Raw genomic sequence first — 15,876 nt, 5'->3', positions numbered from 1 at the left:
GTGCGACTCATGTTCGACATCCATGGGAGAATCATAGTAGAACAAGTGATGGAGCTTTCCGCCGAGGTTGGTGATGTTGGTGGTAGTGGTTCTGTACACTCGACATTTGTGCAGGATGACCCACCTTTCCCACCACCGCTGATTCATGTTGCCATACCGGTGGAAGACATGGAGGTGGGTGAGGAAGACTCCGACGAAAAGTACGTTGCAGATAGCAACGATAGTAATTCTTCTGAGGATGATGAGGAGGAGGAGTTTGTACCAGAGACGCTGGTCGAGACAACGGTGTGCTATATTTTGCCTCCCCCACCTGATTTCGGCGCTATCAGATGTACCAAGTCACTATCGTACATTGGATCTGGATGTTGACGTGAGGAAAAATGCCGGTTAAGAATTTCTGATAAAAATAGCATTGCAAGTACAGCCTTAACCGACAAAATTTCCACTATCAATTTAGAATGTGTCACAATTAATAATAAATAACCGGGAGTAGAATTCCAGGTCGTTTTCCAAAGAGTTGACACAAGATGCAAATTATTGGTTAGGATTTTCCTGAATATTTTTGAAATTGAGAACGGAAAAGTAAATAGCTAGGAATTAAAACCAAGGTTCTGAAAAACGAACCGGTCATCGAACCGTTCTGGCTACTGGTTCACTGGTTTACAAGTTTAACCGGTTCAACTATGGTTCAACCGAAATAACCGTTTTATAATAAATAATAAATAGAATATAAATAAAAATAATAAAACATAATTATAATTTGTATACCAAAAAGAAGAATCGTTAATGTTGGCAAAAGCCATATAGCTTTATGATGTTTCGGTGCCTAAATTCTGTTAATGCTTTGATTTCATTTTCAAATGCCTTCCAATTGAACTTATCATCCGCATTTGATTCCATGTGAAGTTTGTTCCACAGCAACAACCATACCTAAAGGCAACTCAGCCTTGTAAACAGATCTTTGCCCTCCAATGCCAATGAGATATTTGTCATCAAAATTATTGGCAGCTTTAATGATGGTTTCAAATGCCATTTTTCCATCATGACTCCATATGAAAAATTGTTCTTCTGGTTGCATTTCTTTGAAACACCAATCACACAAAGTGTAAGTGCTAATACTCCAAAGATAAGAAGCAGAACCAATAACATAACCAAAGTTAAGCTTGACCTGCCATTAAAATTAGATGGAATTGTGCTAGAAAAATTGTCACGAGAGAGATTTAACCACTGCAACTGCTTCAATTCTCCAAGCACTCTTGGTATTGTTCCATTCAACAAATTCCCACTAAGATCAAGAGAATAAAGAGCTCCAAATGACTTAAAGTCAGAGGAGATACTTCCTTCTAGTTTGTTGTTGCTCAAGTTCAATGCCAACAAGTTAGGTAACAGAACAACTTCAGCAAGGTTCAAATCAAGAATTATCAGAATCAAATCAATCAGTTCATAGAACCAGAGCATATCAAAATCAATATTCAAGATCATTAACAATCTTAAATCACAATAATGACTAATGATAACAACAATTGAAGAAGCAAGATGAAAAATTATAGATTAACTAACCAATTAAAAGTTTAAAACAACAATTACAGTTAAAAAAAATAAAAAAAACCTTCTAAAGAGAGCAGAGATTGTAGTATCATTGTGAAAAATCCAACTCGACCGGGCTTAGTCAAGGGGAAAGATGAATGTACTTACATGCTCAATCAATTAAGGAACAAACTAGATCCTTCAAGACAGAGCACAGAGCGTGACAAGGAGCACGACGGTGGGGCTGACGCAGTGGAACAAAGACGGCGTGGCATGACAGTGGCTGCACGATGGAGGAACGAGGTGAGACCAGTGGCAGCGACGATGGTGGCTTCGAAGTTCGAACAACGGTGGAGACGACCAGCAAGCAAAGCGGTGGCTTCAACGCCGGTGGCTGGACAGAGCAGCTGTGGGAGTCAGGAAGGAGCTCGAGTTTGAGAGGAAGGAGGAGGAGGGTCGCGTGAGTGAGAGAGTGGCAGAGTGCTTCGTTTGGATTTTCCCAAGGTGGCTACGCAATGGAAGGGGAGGAAGCTTGCAATGGCTGCTGCGCGATGGAGGGAAAGAGAGCGAGCCCTGTCGCGACGGCGGTGGCACAAGGCGGTGGCTAAAGTGCTGAATGGAGGTGAGGGACGATGAGATTGGGAGGATGGAGTTAGGGCAAACTAGAGGCTGGATCTGAGATTCTGGGCATATGGAGTTACCGAGAGAGATTGAAATGACAGCGTTTGGACGTGCATTCAAAAAACCGGCCGGTCACGGTTCAGTTCGACTGACCGGTTCCCGGCCGATTCAATGGCTCAACTCCAGTTTTTGGAATTTGCAGTTTTGCTGTTTGTTCGAACCGTCTTTTTTCACGTTTCACGGTTTAACCGGTTTGACTGGCCGGTCCGAACCGGTTTTCAAAACCTTGATTAAAGCGATGAGTAACTAATAAGAGATGTTATGTATTCAAAATAAAAGGCCTTGGTCAGGGGAGAGAATTGGAGTTTCTATCATTGTTGTCTTTTCCAAGTATAATAGTAAATGTTCATTGCTTCCACTTAGTTATCCTCTAGCAATTGAAGGAAAGTCAAGTGGGTATCACTAACTCTTGCCCACAAGTCCTAGTCACTTCATGGGGAAGGATTAGAGTTGGTGAGAGTTGAGTTAGCCAGCAATTCCTAATTACAGATCAATACTTGAGTATCACAACTCAAGGGATCCTAATTAATTAACCCCCAAGCCAAGTTGGAAGATCTACTCCATTAACATGAATGCCATTTTCATAAATACATGGTGAGCATAAATAAAAGACAGGATAATTATAAGGAAGTAATTAAATCAAAATTACCACTAACAATGATTAACAATAACTAGACAAGTAATAAAAATAAACCTAAAAATAGTTCAATGCATTAATGAAATTCAGGAGTAACAATATCCAAACATAAATTCAATGACCAAATGAAAAAGAGTATTAAGGGAATAAAATTAAAGAAGAAGGTTATAAGAAAAATGACTCCGATTGAAGATATCAGCAACTCTCTCAAGATCCAAATCTAAACAAAACTAATAACATCAAAAACCCTAGAGAAAAGTAGGTGTTTCTCTCTCTAGAATTCAAAACTAATCTAAAATTAAAGTGAAAAGTGAAGTGTGTCCAGTCTCAGCTCCATCCCTCCCTCTAGTCTGCGTTTTTGGGCTTGAAATTGGGTCCAAATTAGCCCAGAAATCGCCCCCAGTGAGTTCTGTTAAGTGCAGCACGTGACGCTCTGTCACGCGTACGCGTCGGCCACGCGTACACGTCGATGAACTTCTACGCTGGTCACGTGTATGCGTCAGCCACGCGCTCCAGGTCACGCACACGTCAGCCATGCGTGCGTGTCGCTTCTCGCTTCTCAACTCTTTAGTTTCTTGTGTTCCTTCTACTTTAACATGCTTCATCTTTATCCTTTAATCCATTCATGCCCTGTAAACCTGAAAACACTTAACAAACACATCACGGTATCGAATGGTAATAAAGGAGAATTAAAAATTAACAATTTTAAGGCCTAGGAAGCATATTTTCAATCATAGGACAAAATTAGGAAGGAAACTTAAAAACATGCAATTTACTTGAATAAGTGTGAGAATAGTTGATAAAACCAACTCTATTCAGTCCAAAATATATCATAAAATAGTGGTTTATCAAATCTCCCCACACTTAAACATTAGCATGTTCTCATGCTAAGCTCAAGGAAACTAAAAAAGTGAAGGGAAAAAGGTGAGACTTATGCAATGCAATTTATCAATAAGAATGCAACTACATGCTAAATGTTTCTACCTACTTGGTTAAAAGTAAACAAATTCTCAAAGAACAAACATAAACTGGATTCCACTAATTCAAATCTCAAAATAAAGTACAAGTAGACCTGCAAGAAGAAAGCTCATGAAAGCCGGGAATAAAGAGTCGAGCATCGAACCCTCACTGGAAGTGTATACACTCTAATCACTCTAGTGTCTGAGGGTCAATTCTGTTGGTTCTCTACTAATCTTGCTTTCCAAGGCTTGCTCTTTTTCTAACAATCAACAAAAATTTAATGCACAAATACACATATCAAGAGGTCTTTTCAAGGGTTGTAATGAGGTTAGGGTCAAGGTAGGAATGTATTTGGTTAAGTGGACTAAAATCCAAATCCTTGATTAACCTAAACTTTTCACCTAACTTAAGACATTCCATGTCATCACAATGCAAGGCCTAGCTACCCATTAACTATTTTTCCACAAATCCATGCACCTTGATATCTTTTGGGTACAAATCATATGCATTAATTCACTTATTAGCCTTGGGACATTTTATCTCCTTTTTATTGCCTTCTCTTTTTCTTTTCTTATTATTTATAGTATTTTTTTCTTTTATTTTTCTTTTTTTTCGTTTTTTTTCAGTGAGTTAATGCAAATAATTAATGTGCTGGGTGCATGAACAAGTGCCCAAATTGTTTTCACATTTAAATATAAGAATATACAATACCCAATTTCCTTACCAAGTATTCCCCAAACCCAATTTTCCCACACTTAATTCATGTGCATCTCACTAGTCTAAACTAACCAAGGATTCAAATTAGGTACATTTATTGTTTTTCTCTTAGAGTTAGTGATGTGCTAATATAAAGAATAAATGGGGTAAAATAGGCTCAATATTGGGTTGCAAAGGAAAATGAAAGGGTAAGACCATATGGGTATGTGAGCTATAGTGAAACAAGGCCTCAATCACGTAAGTGCATGCATACATCAAACACTGGAAATATACAATCAAGCAAGACAAAGATCGCAATTTTAGAGAGAACAATACACACTAAAATAAAACATTGGTTGATAAGAAGCAACCAATCAAATAGGTTCAAAATCTCACTGGTTTTGTGTGTTCGAGCTCTAAAACCATGTTCCAAAATAAAATTCTTCAAGCAAGTTCAAAAAGTTTTAATTCAAATTAGTGAAATGCTTTAAAGTAGTGTCTTGAAAAAGAATTTATTACTTCAACCAAGTAGTACCTAAATGCAAGCAACTAACTACTTATGCAAGTTATCCTATCTAACAAAAGAAAATTAAAATATTGGTGTTGAGAGAGAGAATTGTTACCTTCGGAAGTCAGTTACCGACCTTCCCACACTTAATGCTTGGCACGATCTTCCGTGCCATCAGTGATGAGAAAACTGGGGTTGGAATCATCACTCCCACTGTCCGGTTCTTCATGGCTCTCCATGCTGCTATTTGAAGTGGATTCCGGGGTATCGGGCTCTTCTGGAGGTGGGTGAGTACAACTAACGAGCTCATTCAAGTAGTTGTATTGGTGCTTGTTGCGGCGCTCAATTTGCTCAATCCGTCGGCCTTGCCGGTCTAACTTCTCAAGGATCTCAAGTAGCAACTTATTGGTGTATGGTGGTGGTGCATGTGGTGTGGATGATGGTGGAGCAGAAGATGAAGGGGCGTCGAAGGACGGATCTTGATAAACCCATATTTTATGATGTATTTTGTGCTCAATTTAAGTGATTTATTCAATCCTTCACCCACTTATTCATGTAATTTGCATGGTTTTACTTTCCCTTCCTTATTGAGTGATATATGTGAAAAACATGTTTCTTATGCTTTAGAGATATTAAAATTAATCATCCTTTATTACCATTCGATGCCGTGATTTGTCTGTTGAGTGCTTTCAGGCTTTATAGGGCAGGAATGACTTAAAGGATGGAAAGAAGACACACAAAAATGGAAGGAAAGCACAAAAATGGAGTTTTGAAGAAAAGGGCAGCAACGCGAACGCATGGACGAAGCGGCCGAGTGCCCAGCGCGAAAAGGCAGCGACGCGGACGCGTGCCTTGAGCAGAATGCAAATGATGCGTACGCGTGAGCGAAGCCAACGCGTGATAAGGAAAACTCCCAGATGACGCGACCGCGTGAAGCGTGACCCACGCGGACGCGTGACAGACGCCACGTGCAGAAAACTGCAGAAAATGCCCCCAGCGATTTCTGAAACCCTTTTGGCCCAGATCCAAGTCCAGAAAACACATATTAGAGGTTATAAAGTGGGGGAATGCATCCATTCAAAGGGGTCGATCATTATTCACTTTTCATAATTTAGATGTAGTTCTTAGAGAGAGAGGTTCTCTCCTCTCTCTTAGGTTTTAGGATTAGGATTCCTCTTAAAGGATTTAGGATTTCAATTCTTCATCAGGTTCAATATTCCTTTTACTTTATATTTCTCTTTTGCTTTCAGATACTTTAATGCTTTTCTTTAATTACTTATGTTGCCAAATTGGCCTATGAACTCTTTAAGTTTAGATTGATTTTCTCTTTATTTGATATAAATTGAGGTATTTCAGATTTATGATTCTTATTTGACTTTTTTTATATTCTTGGCTTTAATTGATTAACTGGAGGCTCTTGAGTTATCAAACTTATCATGATTGTTAATTAATTTCTCTAATTGAATTAAATTCCACTAACTCTAGTCTTTCCTTAGGAGTTGGCTAGGACTTGGGGATCTAACTAATTAGTTCACTTGACTTTCCCTTGCTGTCGTAAAGGTTAACTAAGTGGGATTAAACTCAATTCTCATAAGAGTAACTAGGATAGGACTTCCGAATTTTCATACCTTGCGAAGAGTTTATTTTATAGTTATTTATTTATTTTACTTGTCATTTAAATTACTTGTTCCTTACTTTCAAAACCCCCAATTTACAAGACTCATAACCATTAATAAGAACACCTCCCTGCAGTTCCTTGAGAAGACGACCCGAGGTTTAAATACTTTGGTTATCAATTTTTAAGGGGTTTGTTACTTGTGACAACCAAACGTTTGTAAGAAAGGTTGATTGCTTGGTCTAGAAACTATACTTGCAACGAGAATTTATTATAACTTCTAAACCATCAATCTTCAGTTCTTCAGGTCTTCATTCCGGCTCACAGATGGCACTTGAGGTCTGATATATATTTCCCATTTAGGACAAATTCGTCATCCCTAGGAATCATGGTCCTCGTATCCCCAGCCCGATAGGAAACTCTCGATGCAGATACCAAGTCTGTAACCAATGCGGGAAAAGGTAAGTTGCTCGCAATTTGCCCCCAGCCCATAGCCTGTTGGATGAGTTGTGGCAAGTTGAGAGGCTTCTCTGTGAGAATGCACCAGACGAGAATGGCCATGTCAGCAGTGAAAGTGGACTCATGAGTGCTCAGAAATATGTAATGGGACATGATCTGTGCCCGCACTCGAGCCTCCAAAGTGAGTGCTTGGACGAAGATGCTCTTGGGTCGAGTCTGGTATTGCCCATAGATCCAATCGCTGTCAGGTTGGGCGATAACTATATGGATGCTTTAACGGATATTTTATACGCTTTTTGACATTATTTTTATATAGTTTTTAATAGTTTTTGTTTAGTTTTTATTAAGTTTTTATAGGTTTTAGTGTTAAATTCATATTTTTAGATTCTACTATGAGTTTTTGTGTTTTTGTACAATTTCAGGTATTTTCTGGCTGAAATTGAGGAGCTGGAGCAGAAGTCTTATTTAGAGACAGAGAAAGCACTGCAGATGTTGTCCGGATCTGACTTACCTGCATTCGGAAGAGTTTTTCTGGAGCTACAAAAATCCAAATGGAGCGCTCTTAACGGCTATAGAAAGAGCAGAGACCAATGTACAAACGCCCAAAGAGGACTCCCTAGCTGGCGTTCCACGCCCAAGAGACCCCATAGCACGTGGATCTCATCAAAGCTTAGCCCAAACACTCACCAAGTGGGACCCAAAAGTAGATTTTAGCACTAAAAAGACTATTTTACCTTTACTAGTCATCTGTTTAGTATTTAAAGTGTATTTTACATGATTTTCAAAAAAACAGAGACACCATACAAGTTTGCATTGTATTTCAGTATGAGTTTCCAAACCTTCTAGGGTGAGGGGAGGAGCACTGCTGAGTCCTATGAATTAATAAAAGTATTACTGTTTCTTCTTCGATACGTGTTTGATCTATCTCTAAGATGTATATCCGATCTCCATCGTGGTTAATAGGATGATCTGACAAATTAGCTCTGTTCATCACATTAAGATGAACGTGCCTGAAAAATACCCGCATCTACTTGGGTTCGTGTGAATATGTGGCCGGAAAGCACGAGCCAACACCTATGTTTTTACATCTCTCAGACGGCTAATCTACGACTTCGTTAGGGACTTCTCGAGATACCAATTCAGCTAATTTTTGGGGAGATTAGGGTCTCTGTGGTATAGGCTAGAATCCATAGAAGCAGCATTCTCTGATCTGGAAGATTCGACCTTGTCTGTGGCGTTTTGAGTAGGATCGCCAAGAGAATGAACTGCTAAAGCTTCACCCTCTTCCAGATTGAATGACCACGTGCAATGGCATTTAATTTGGAGCAGAGGAGATCAATGACCACAGAAAATGGCTTTGATCACATACAGCCTGCTATAGAAGAAGATCATTCACAAGCAAAGAAGACAGTAGTACCAGAGTTAATTCAGAAAGGAAAAGCAACTCCAACTCTCAACTCTATTCCTATCCTTTATTCCAATTTGGTATTCCTTTCACAATCAACAACCTTCTGATCTGCCTGACTAAGACCTGCAAGATAACCATATCTTGATTCAAACCACAATCCTCATGGGATTGACCCTGACTCGCTCAGGTATTACTTGGACGACACAGTGTACTTGCTGGTACTGTTGTACGAAGGTGTGGGGTTCGTGTGCACCAACGCTGTTCCAGTTAAACTGGATTGTCTGGCGCTCAAGCTGTGCCTCTTATTAGGCGTCCATCCCCTTCGGACTAAGTAAAATATCAAGTACTTTCTGAATGGCACCGTCTGAGACAGGGACTTACTTTTGGCGCACAAAGACTGACTGAAGGGTAGGCGAGTGATAGTTGGCATAGAATTCAACTTCCCAAGAGAGATTAGCTTCTCGCGGCTACCTCTTTAAGAATCTCCACTGTCTCATTTCAATACTGGGCACCACAAAGTCAACGAAGTGCGTTGGAAGAATGAGGAGGTACTCATTGTGGTAGTTTCTCTCTGCTAAGACGGGGAACATCCACTCACAATAGCGGTTACTGAATTGTGCAGAGTCTCGTGCGGGAAATTCCTTCTCTGCTTCATCAACTCAGATGATTCTCTTCACCCGCTTAGTAGGTGGCTTGACCCTCGAGGATGGTTGCGCCTTAGCCAGTGCTTTTTTGGTTCCCTTCTTTGCCGGTATCTTGTTAGAAGCCTTCTCTTTTTTCTCTCTTGATGGCCATCCTGAAAAAGGAAGAGAAAGAAGGAATATTAAATTTAGAGAGCTAAACACCGAAAGTAAGAAAGTGCAAGTGATGATGAATGCCAGAGAGAAAGAAAGTGTCTTAAATACATGGTAGCTACAACATGCAAGTAAGACACCAATTAAAATCATGAAGGCATGTCACTAACACTAGATACAAGAGGGATAAAAGCATGCAAGTAATAAGCATGAGAAGAATTGCTCAAGCATCCATAGCAACAATAATATTCACATGGAACAAAATAATGAGCACTTTTATGATAAAAATTAATGAGTACTAAGCTCAATACACATAGATTGCAAGGGTTGTGAAAAAGAAGCATTAAGGTGCAAGAATAAGATAGAAAATAAATCAAGATACTATGAGAGCTTTTTCACAAACACTTGGAGTGCAAATTAAAAATAGGAAGTAAGGTAATCAATCCAAGTGTATAGGGGACCCAAAATAAGATGCCAATTGTCAAAGTACACCTCATAACACAAACAAGCTAAGAAATAGCAAAATAATCACCCAAATAAAATTCTAATACCAAAATAAAAATGCAAGAGAAAAGAATGAAAAAGAAATTACAAATAACAAAACTAATACGCAATTAAAATAATTGAAATATGCGAATGTAAGAAACAAAAGAAAAATTAAAGAGAAGAAGAAAGTAAGAAAAGAAACCTTGAAAAGAAGATGAAAAAGGGGAGATGAATGGGAGAAAGAATGAGATAAGAGAAAAAGAAAGGAAAGGAAATTGTGGCTGCCGGAGTTGGTGGTCCGACGGTGGTGGTGGAGGGGGGAAGAGAAAGAAGGAAGAAGTAGAAAGAAAGAAAGAAGAAGAGAAGAATTAGGATTAGAAAGAGAAAAGAGGGATTAAAGAGGAAGGGGGTCTGGGCGCGCTGAATTGAGTGATTCGGCGCTTATGACGCGTGCGCATCGCCCACGCGTACGCGTGGGTAAGCCTAAATCGCAGTGACGCGTAAGCGTCGGTCATGCATACACGTGACTATTCATCGTGCCAGACGCACGATTCCAGCATAGTACCGGTACAACTCTCGGGTTATTTGTACCAGAGTGCGCCGAAAGGTCATACGACGCATGTGCGTCAGTCACGCCCACACGTGAGATGACGAAATTGCTAGTGACGCGTACGCGTGGGGTAGGTTGTGCGCCAAGCACATCACCCGCATAGTTCCAGCACAACTCTCAGGAAAAATGTACCAGAGAGCGCCAGCATCCATATGATGCGTGCGCGTCGGTGACGCTTACGTGTGGGATGCTTCATTTTTTTTAACTCAGAACAAAAGGGAAACATGCTTATGTGAAAATTAACAAAGAAAATTAATGAAATGAATATAAGCAAATAAATAAAATAGAAATATAAAAAAAAGAAGATCATACCATGGTGGGTTGCCTCCCACCTAGCACTTTTCTTTAACGCCCTTCAGTTGGATGGTCCATAGGCTCAGTCCTCTTCCTTTGCTGGATCCTTCAAGAGGAAGATCTCCAGCTCCTTGTTGTTCTTCACTTTTGCACCATGATAGAGCTTTAAACAGTGGCAATTGACTTTGTAGAAGGTAGGGCTTAAGGGGTGACTTAGGTGGACAACTCCATACGGTTTCACCTTCTCCACCATGTAGGGTCTATCCCACCTTGACCTCAGTTTGCCTGGCATAAACCTCAATCTTGTGTTGTAGAGAAGGACTTGATCCCCAGCTCTAAACTTTCTTCTCTTGATGTTCTTGTCATGTACCGCCTTCACCTTTTCTTTGTAGAGCCTTGAGTTCTCATACGCTTCCAGTTGTAATTTCCTTTCAATTCCGGATTCTCCCAATCCTGAGTTGCATTCCTTCACAGCCCAGTAAGCTTTGTGTTCTACCTCAACCGGAAGGTGACAAGCCTTTAGGTAGACTATACGGAACGGACTCATTCCGATGGGTGTCTTGTAAGCTGTCCGATAAGCCCATAGTGCATCTCCAAGCTTAGAGCTCCAGTCCCTTCGATGAGGTTTAACAATCTTCTCGAGTATGTGCTTGATCTCTCTATTAGACACCTCGGCTTGCCCATTGGTTTGAAGATGGTAAGCCGTCGCCACCTTGTGAATGATGCCATGTTTCTTCATCAAACCTGTCATTCTTCTGTTACAAAAATGAGAGCCTTGATCACTCACGATTGCTCGTGGTAATCAAAAGCGATAAATAATATTATTCCTAACAAAAGAAACAACCATGTTAGCATCATCAGTATGGTTAGGAATTGCTTCCACCCATTTAGAAACATAATCAACAGCTAACAGAATGTATAAGAAACCATTCGAGTTTGGAAATGGACCCATGAAGTCAATACCCCAAACATAAAAAATTTCACAAAACAACATGAGTTGTTGGGGCATCTCATCCCTCTTGGATATGTTTCCAAACCTCTGGCATTGGTGGCAAGAGTCACAGAAAATATTAGCATCCTTAAAAAGTGTGGGTCACCAAAATCCGCAGTCTAAAATTTTTCTTGCTGTTCTTTGAGGGTCAAAGTGTCCACCACTCTCTGAAGAGTGGCATGCCTCTAAAATTGACTGGATTTCAGACTGTGGAACACACCTTCTGATTATTTGGTCAGCACCACATCTCTACAAATATGGGTCATCCCATATGTAATAGTTGGACTCGCTCTTGAGATTGTCCTTTTGATGCCTAGAAAAAATTAGAGGAAAGGTGCGACTAACCAAAGAATTAGCTATGGGTGCATACCAAGGAACCACCTCAGATATTGCTTGCAAGCTATCAAGTAGAAATGCATCATTGATAGGAGTGGAGTCACTTTTAATATGTTCTAGGCGACTCAAGTGGCCTGCCACCAAATTTTGGGAACCACTCCTATCTTTGATCTCTAAATCAAACTCTTGCAATAACAATATCCAACAGATTAACCTTGGTTTAGACTCTTTCTTAGCTAACAAATATTTCAAAGTCGCATGGTCTGAATATACTACCACTTTGGTTCCAAGTAGATAAGCCCGGAATTTATCCAAAGCAAAACAATGGCTAATAGTTCCTTTTCAGTGGTAGTATAATTAGACTCGGCACTATCTAAAGTTTTAGAAGTATAAGCAATAATGTAAGGATCCTTACCTTCATGCTGAGCCAGCGCCGCTCCTATCGCATAGTTAGATGCGTCGCACATGATCTCAAACGGCCTACTCCAGTCAGGCCCTCTCACAATAGGAGCTTGGGTCAAAGCAATCTTCAGCTTGTCAAATGCTTCCATTTAGTTTTCACTCAAGTCAAACTCTACGTCTTTCTGCAGCAGATGGGAAAGCGGTAGCGCAACCTTACTGAAGTCCTTGATATACCAGAAATAACATCAACCTTTGCAGGATCAACAGATATACCAGTATTAGAAAAGACATGGCCTAGAACAATACCTTATTTTACCATAAAATGACATTTTTCAAAATTAAGTACAAGGTTTGAACTAGCACATCTTTCTAATACTCTGACAAGATTATCCAAACAAAGGTCAAAGGAATCACCATAGACACTAAAGTCATTCATAAATACTTCCATACAATGCTCAAGAAGATCTGAGAAGATACTCATCATGCACCTTTGAAACGTAGCCGGTGCATTACATAAACCAAAAGGCATTCTCTTATATGCATACGTTCCAAAGGGGCATGTAAAAGTTATTTTCTCCTGATCTTCTGGAGCAATATGGATCTAAAAATAACCAGTATAACCATCTAGAAAGTAATAGTGTGATTTACCTGACAGGCGATCAAGCATTTGATCGATGAAAGGTAGTGGATAGTGATCCTTGCGAGTGGCCAAGTTCAAGCTCCTGTAGTCAATGCACACTCTCCAGGAATTTTGCACCCTTGTAGCCATGAGTTCCCCATTCTCATTTTCCTCTATTGTGACGCCAGACTTCTTCGAAACCACTTGTATTGGACTAACACATTCACTATCCGAGATTGGATAGATAATGTCGGCTTCAAGCGGTTGGGTCACTTCCTTTTTCAAAACTTCCAGAATTGTGGGCTTTAACCGCTTTTGAGGTTGAAGGATAGGCATGGCTCCCTCATCTAGAAAAATGCGGTGCTCACAGACTTGATGGCTTATACCTACTATGTCCGCCAAACTCCACCCAATAGCTTTCTTGTTTCTTCTCAGTACATTAAGCAGTTGCTCCTCTTGTTGGGAAGTAAGCTTCTTTGCAATGATCACTGGGAGCTTTTGATTGTCTTCAAGATAAGCATACTTGAGGTGAGGTGAAAGGGGCTTTAACTCCATGTTCAGCTCATGGCTTCGCACTTGATTATCCGAAACTACGAGAGGTGGCAACGTGTCTTCAGTATACTCAGGGGGCTCCCCCACACTTGCACCTTGAACCATGTTCTTCTCATCAACTGTCCCTTGGTGAACTTCAGCCACAGTTTCATCAATAATATCACATTGGAAGATGGAGTGGTCTTCTGGTGGGTGCTTCATAGCTTTATCAAAGTTGAAACTCACTGCTCTTCCATCTATCTCAAAGGAGTAGGTACTCGAGAAGGCATCCAATTTAAACCGAGAGATCTTCAAGAACGGCCTTCCAAGAAAGATAGATGATGGTCTTCTTGAGTCATTAGGGAGCATCTCTGGAATGTAGAAATCAATAGGAAAAATCAGCCCCTTAATGCTCACCAAGACGTCTTCCGCAATACCAACCACTGAGATTATGCTTTTATCTGCCAACACAAAACGGGCTGTCGACCTTTTCAACGGTGGAAGCTTCAAAGCATCATATATAGATAATGTCATAATGCTAACACAGGCACCTAAGTCATACATGCAATCAACAAACTATACGCCACCTATAGTGCAAGTAACCATACAAGGACCAGGATCACCACATTTCTCTAGTATAGCACCCATCAAAGCAGAAATCGAGCTACCCAAAGGAATAGTTTCTAAATCATGGATCTTTTCCTTATTCATGCAAAAATCCTTTAGAAACTTAGCATACTTAGGAACTTGATGAATAGCATCAAAAAGGGGAATAGTTACTGATGAGCGAATATTTTATACGCTTTTTGACATCATTTTCATATAGTTTTTAGTAGTTTTTATTTAGTTTTTATTACGTTTTTATAGGTTCTAGTGTTAAATTTACATTTTTGGATTCTACTATGAGTTTTTATATTTTTGGACAATTTCAGGTATTTTCTGGCTGAAATTGAGGAGATGGAGTAGAAGTCTGATTCAGAGACAGAGAAAGCACTACAGATGCTGTCCAAATCTGACCTGCCTGCATTTGGAAGAGCTTCTCTGGAGCTACAGAAGTCTAAATGGAGCGTTCTTAATGGGTATGGAAAGATGACTTCCAGAGCTTTCCAGAAATATATAGTAGTCTATATTTTGCTTCGGATTAGAAGGCCCAAAACTGGCATCCAACACCAGCCATCTGACCAGTTCTGGCGTCCAGCGCCAAAAAGGGATTCCAAGCTGGAGTCCAATGCCCGAAAAGGTGTCAGGACTGAAGTTCAACGCCCAAGGAAGCCTAAGCACGTGGATTTCATCAAAGCTCAGCCCAAACACTCACTAAGTTTGCCCCATAAGTGGATTTTAGCACTAATTAGACTGTTTTGCCATTACTAGTCATCTATTTAGGATTTAATGGATTATGTTTATGTAATTCGAACTGGACATCAGATCTTTTACACTATTTTCGAGTTTTACATTGTATTTTACTTCAGTATGACTTTCTAAACCTCCTAGGTTGAGGGGAGGAGCCCTACTAACTCCTATGAATTAATAAAAGTATTATTGTTTCTTCTTCGATCCGTGTTTGATCTATCTCTAAGATGTATATCCGATCTTCATCATGGTGAATAGGATGATCTAACCAATTAGCTATGTTCATCACATTAAGACTAACGTTCCTGACAAACACGCGTGTCTACTTGGGTTCGTGTGAGTACCTGGAAAAAAAGCACGAGCCAACAGCTAAGTTTATACATCTCTCAGACGGTTAATCCACGACGTCGTTGGGGACTTCTCGAGACACCAGTTCAGTCGATTTCCATGGAAATTAGGGTCCTGTGGTATAGGCTAGAATCCAAAGAAGCAGCGTTCTCTGACCCAAAAGATTCGACCTTGTCTGTGGCGCTTTGAGTAGGATCGCCAAGAGAATGACTTGCTAGAGCTTCACCCTCCCAAGAAAGAGACAACTGTGCAACACCTAGTGTGCCAACCTTCTCTTTCTGTGGAGAGCTCTGCAAAGCCCCCAAATATCAATTCTAAGTTTGGTGTTGGGCAGCTCTCAACAAGCTCTAAGCACAAAGGTACTAAAAAGAAAGTACCTAAAGGCTAGAGGAACAAGAAAGTTCCAACTGAAGGCTTCTCACCTAGTATGAGAGTTGTCTTCACTAAGAACCCAGTCCTACCATATACAGTGATCCGTGTCCTATCTCTAGATCATGTAGAGCTCATTCATTAGAGGACAGGAAGAAAATTCACTGTCAGGGGCGAAAATCTGAGCCCTTACTCACCTCCTTAAGGAGCTAAAGGTCAAGCTAGTGACTAAAAGAGCACTTGTTGGGAGGCCAC

The 15,876-nt window shown here is 40.2% G+C and overlaps 1 protein-coding gene across 1 annotated transcript; it reads right to left on the bottom strand.

Moving 5' to 3' along the window:
• Positions 1-10,757: 10,757 nt before the first annotated feature.
• Positions 10,758-11,426, bottom strand: LOC107636644 (uncharacterized). Its single transcript, XM_016340142.2, has one exon. The coding sequence runs from the start codon at positions 11,424-11,426 to the stop codon at positions 10,758-10,760; it is 669 nt and encodes a 222-aa protein (XP_016195628.2).
• Between the last annotated feature and the right edge of the window lie 4,450 nt (positions 11,427-15,876).

This window comes from Arachis ipaensis, chromosome B4 (assembly GCF_059453495.1).
Source record: "Arachis ipaensis isolate K30076 ecotype BB chromosome B4, ASM5945349v1, whole genome shotgun sequence".
Lineage (NCBI taxonomy): Eukaryota > Viridiplantae > Streptophyta > Magnoliopsida > Fabales > Fabaceae > Arachis > Arachis ipaensis.
This window is presented reverse-complemented; position numbering and strand designations above follow the sequence as displayed.

Bases quoted from the DNA above. Each gene is read 5' to 3' on its own strand.
- LOC107636644 (XM_016340142.2), bottom strand. From the start codon at position 11,426: ATGACAGGTTTGATGAAGAAACATGGCATCATTCACAAGGTGGCGACG.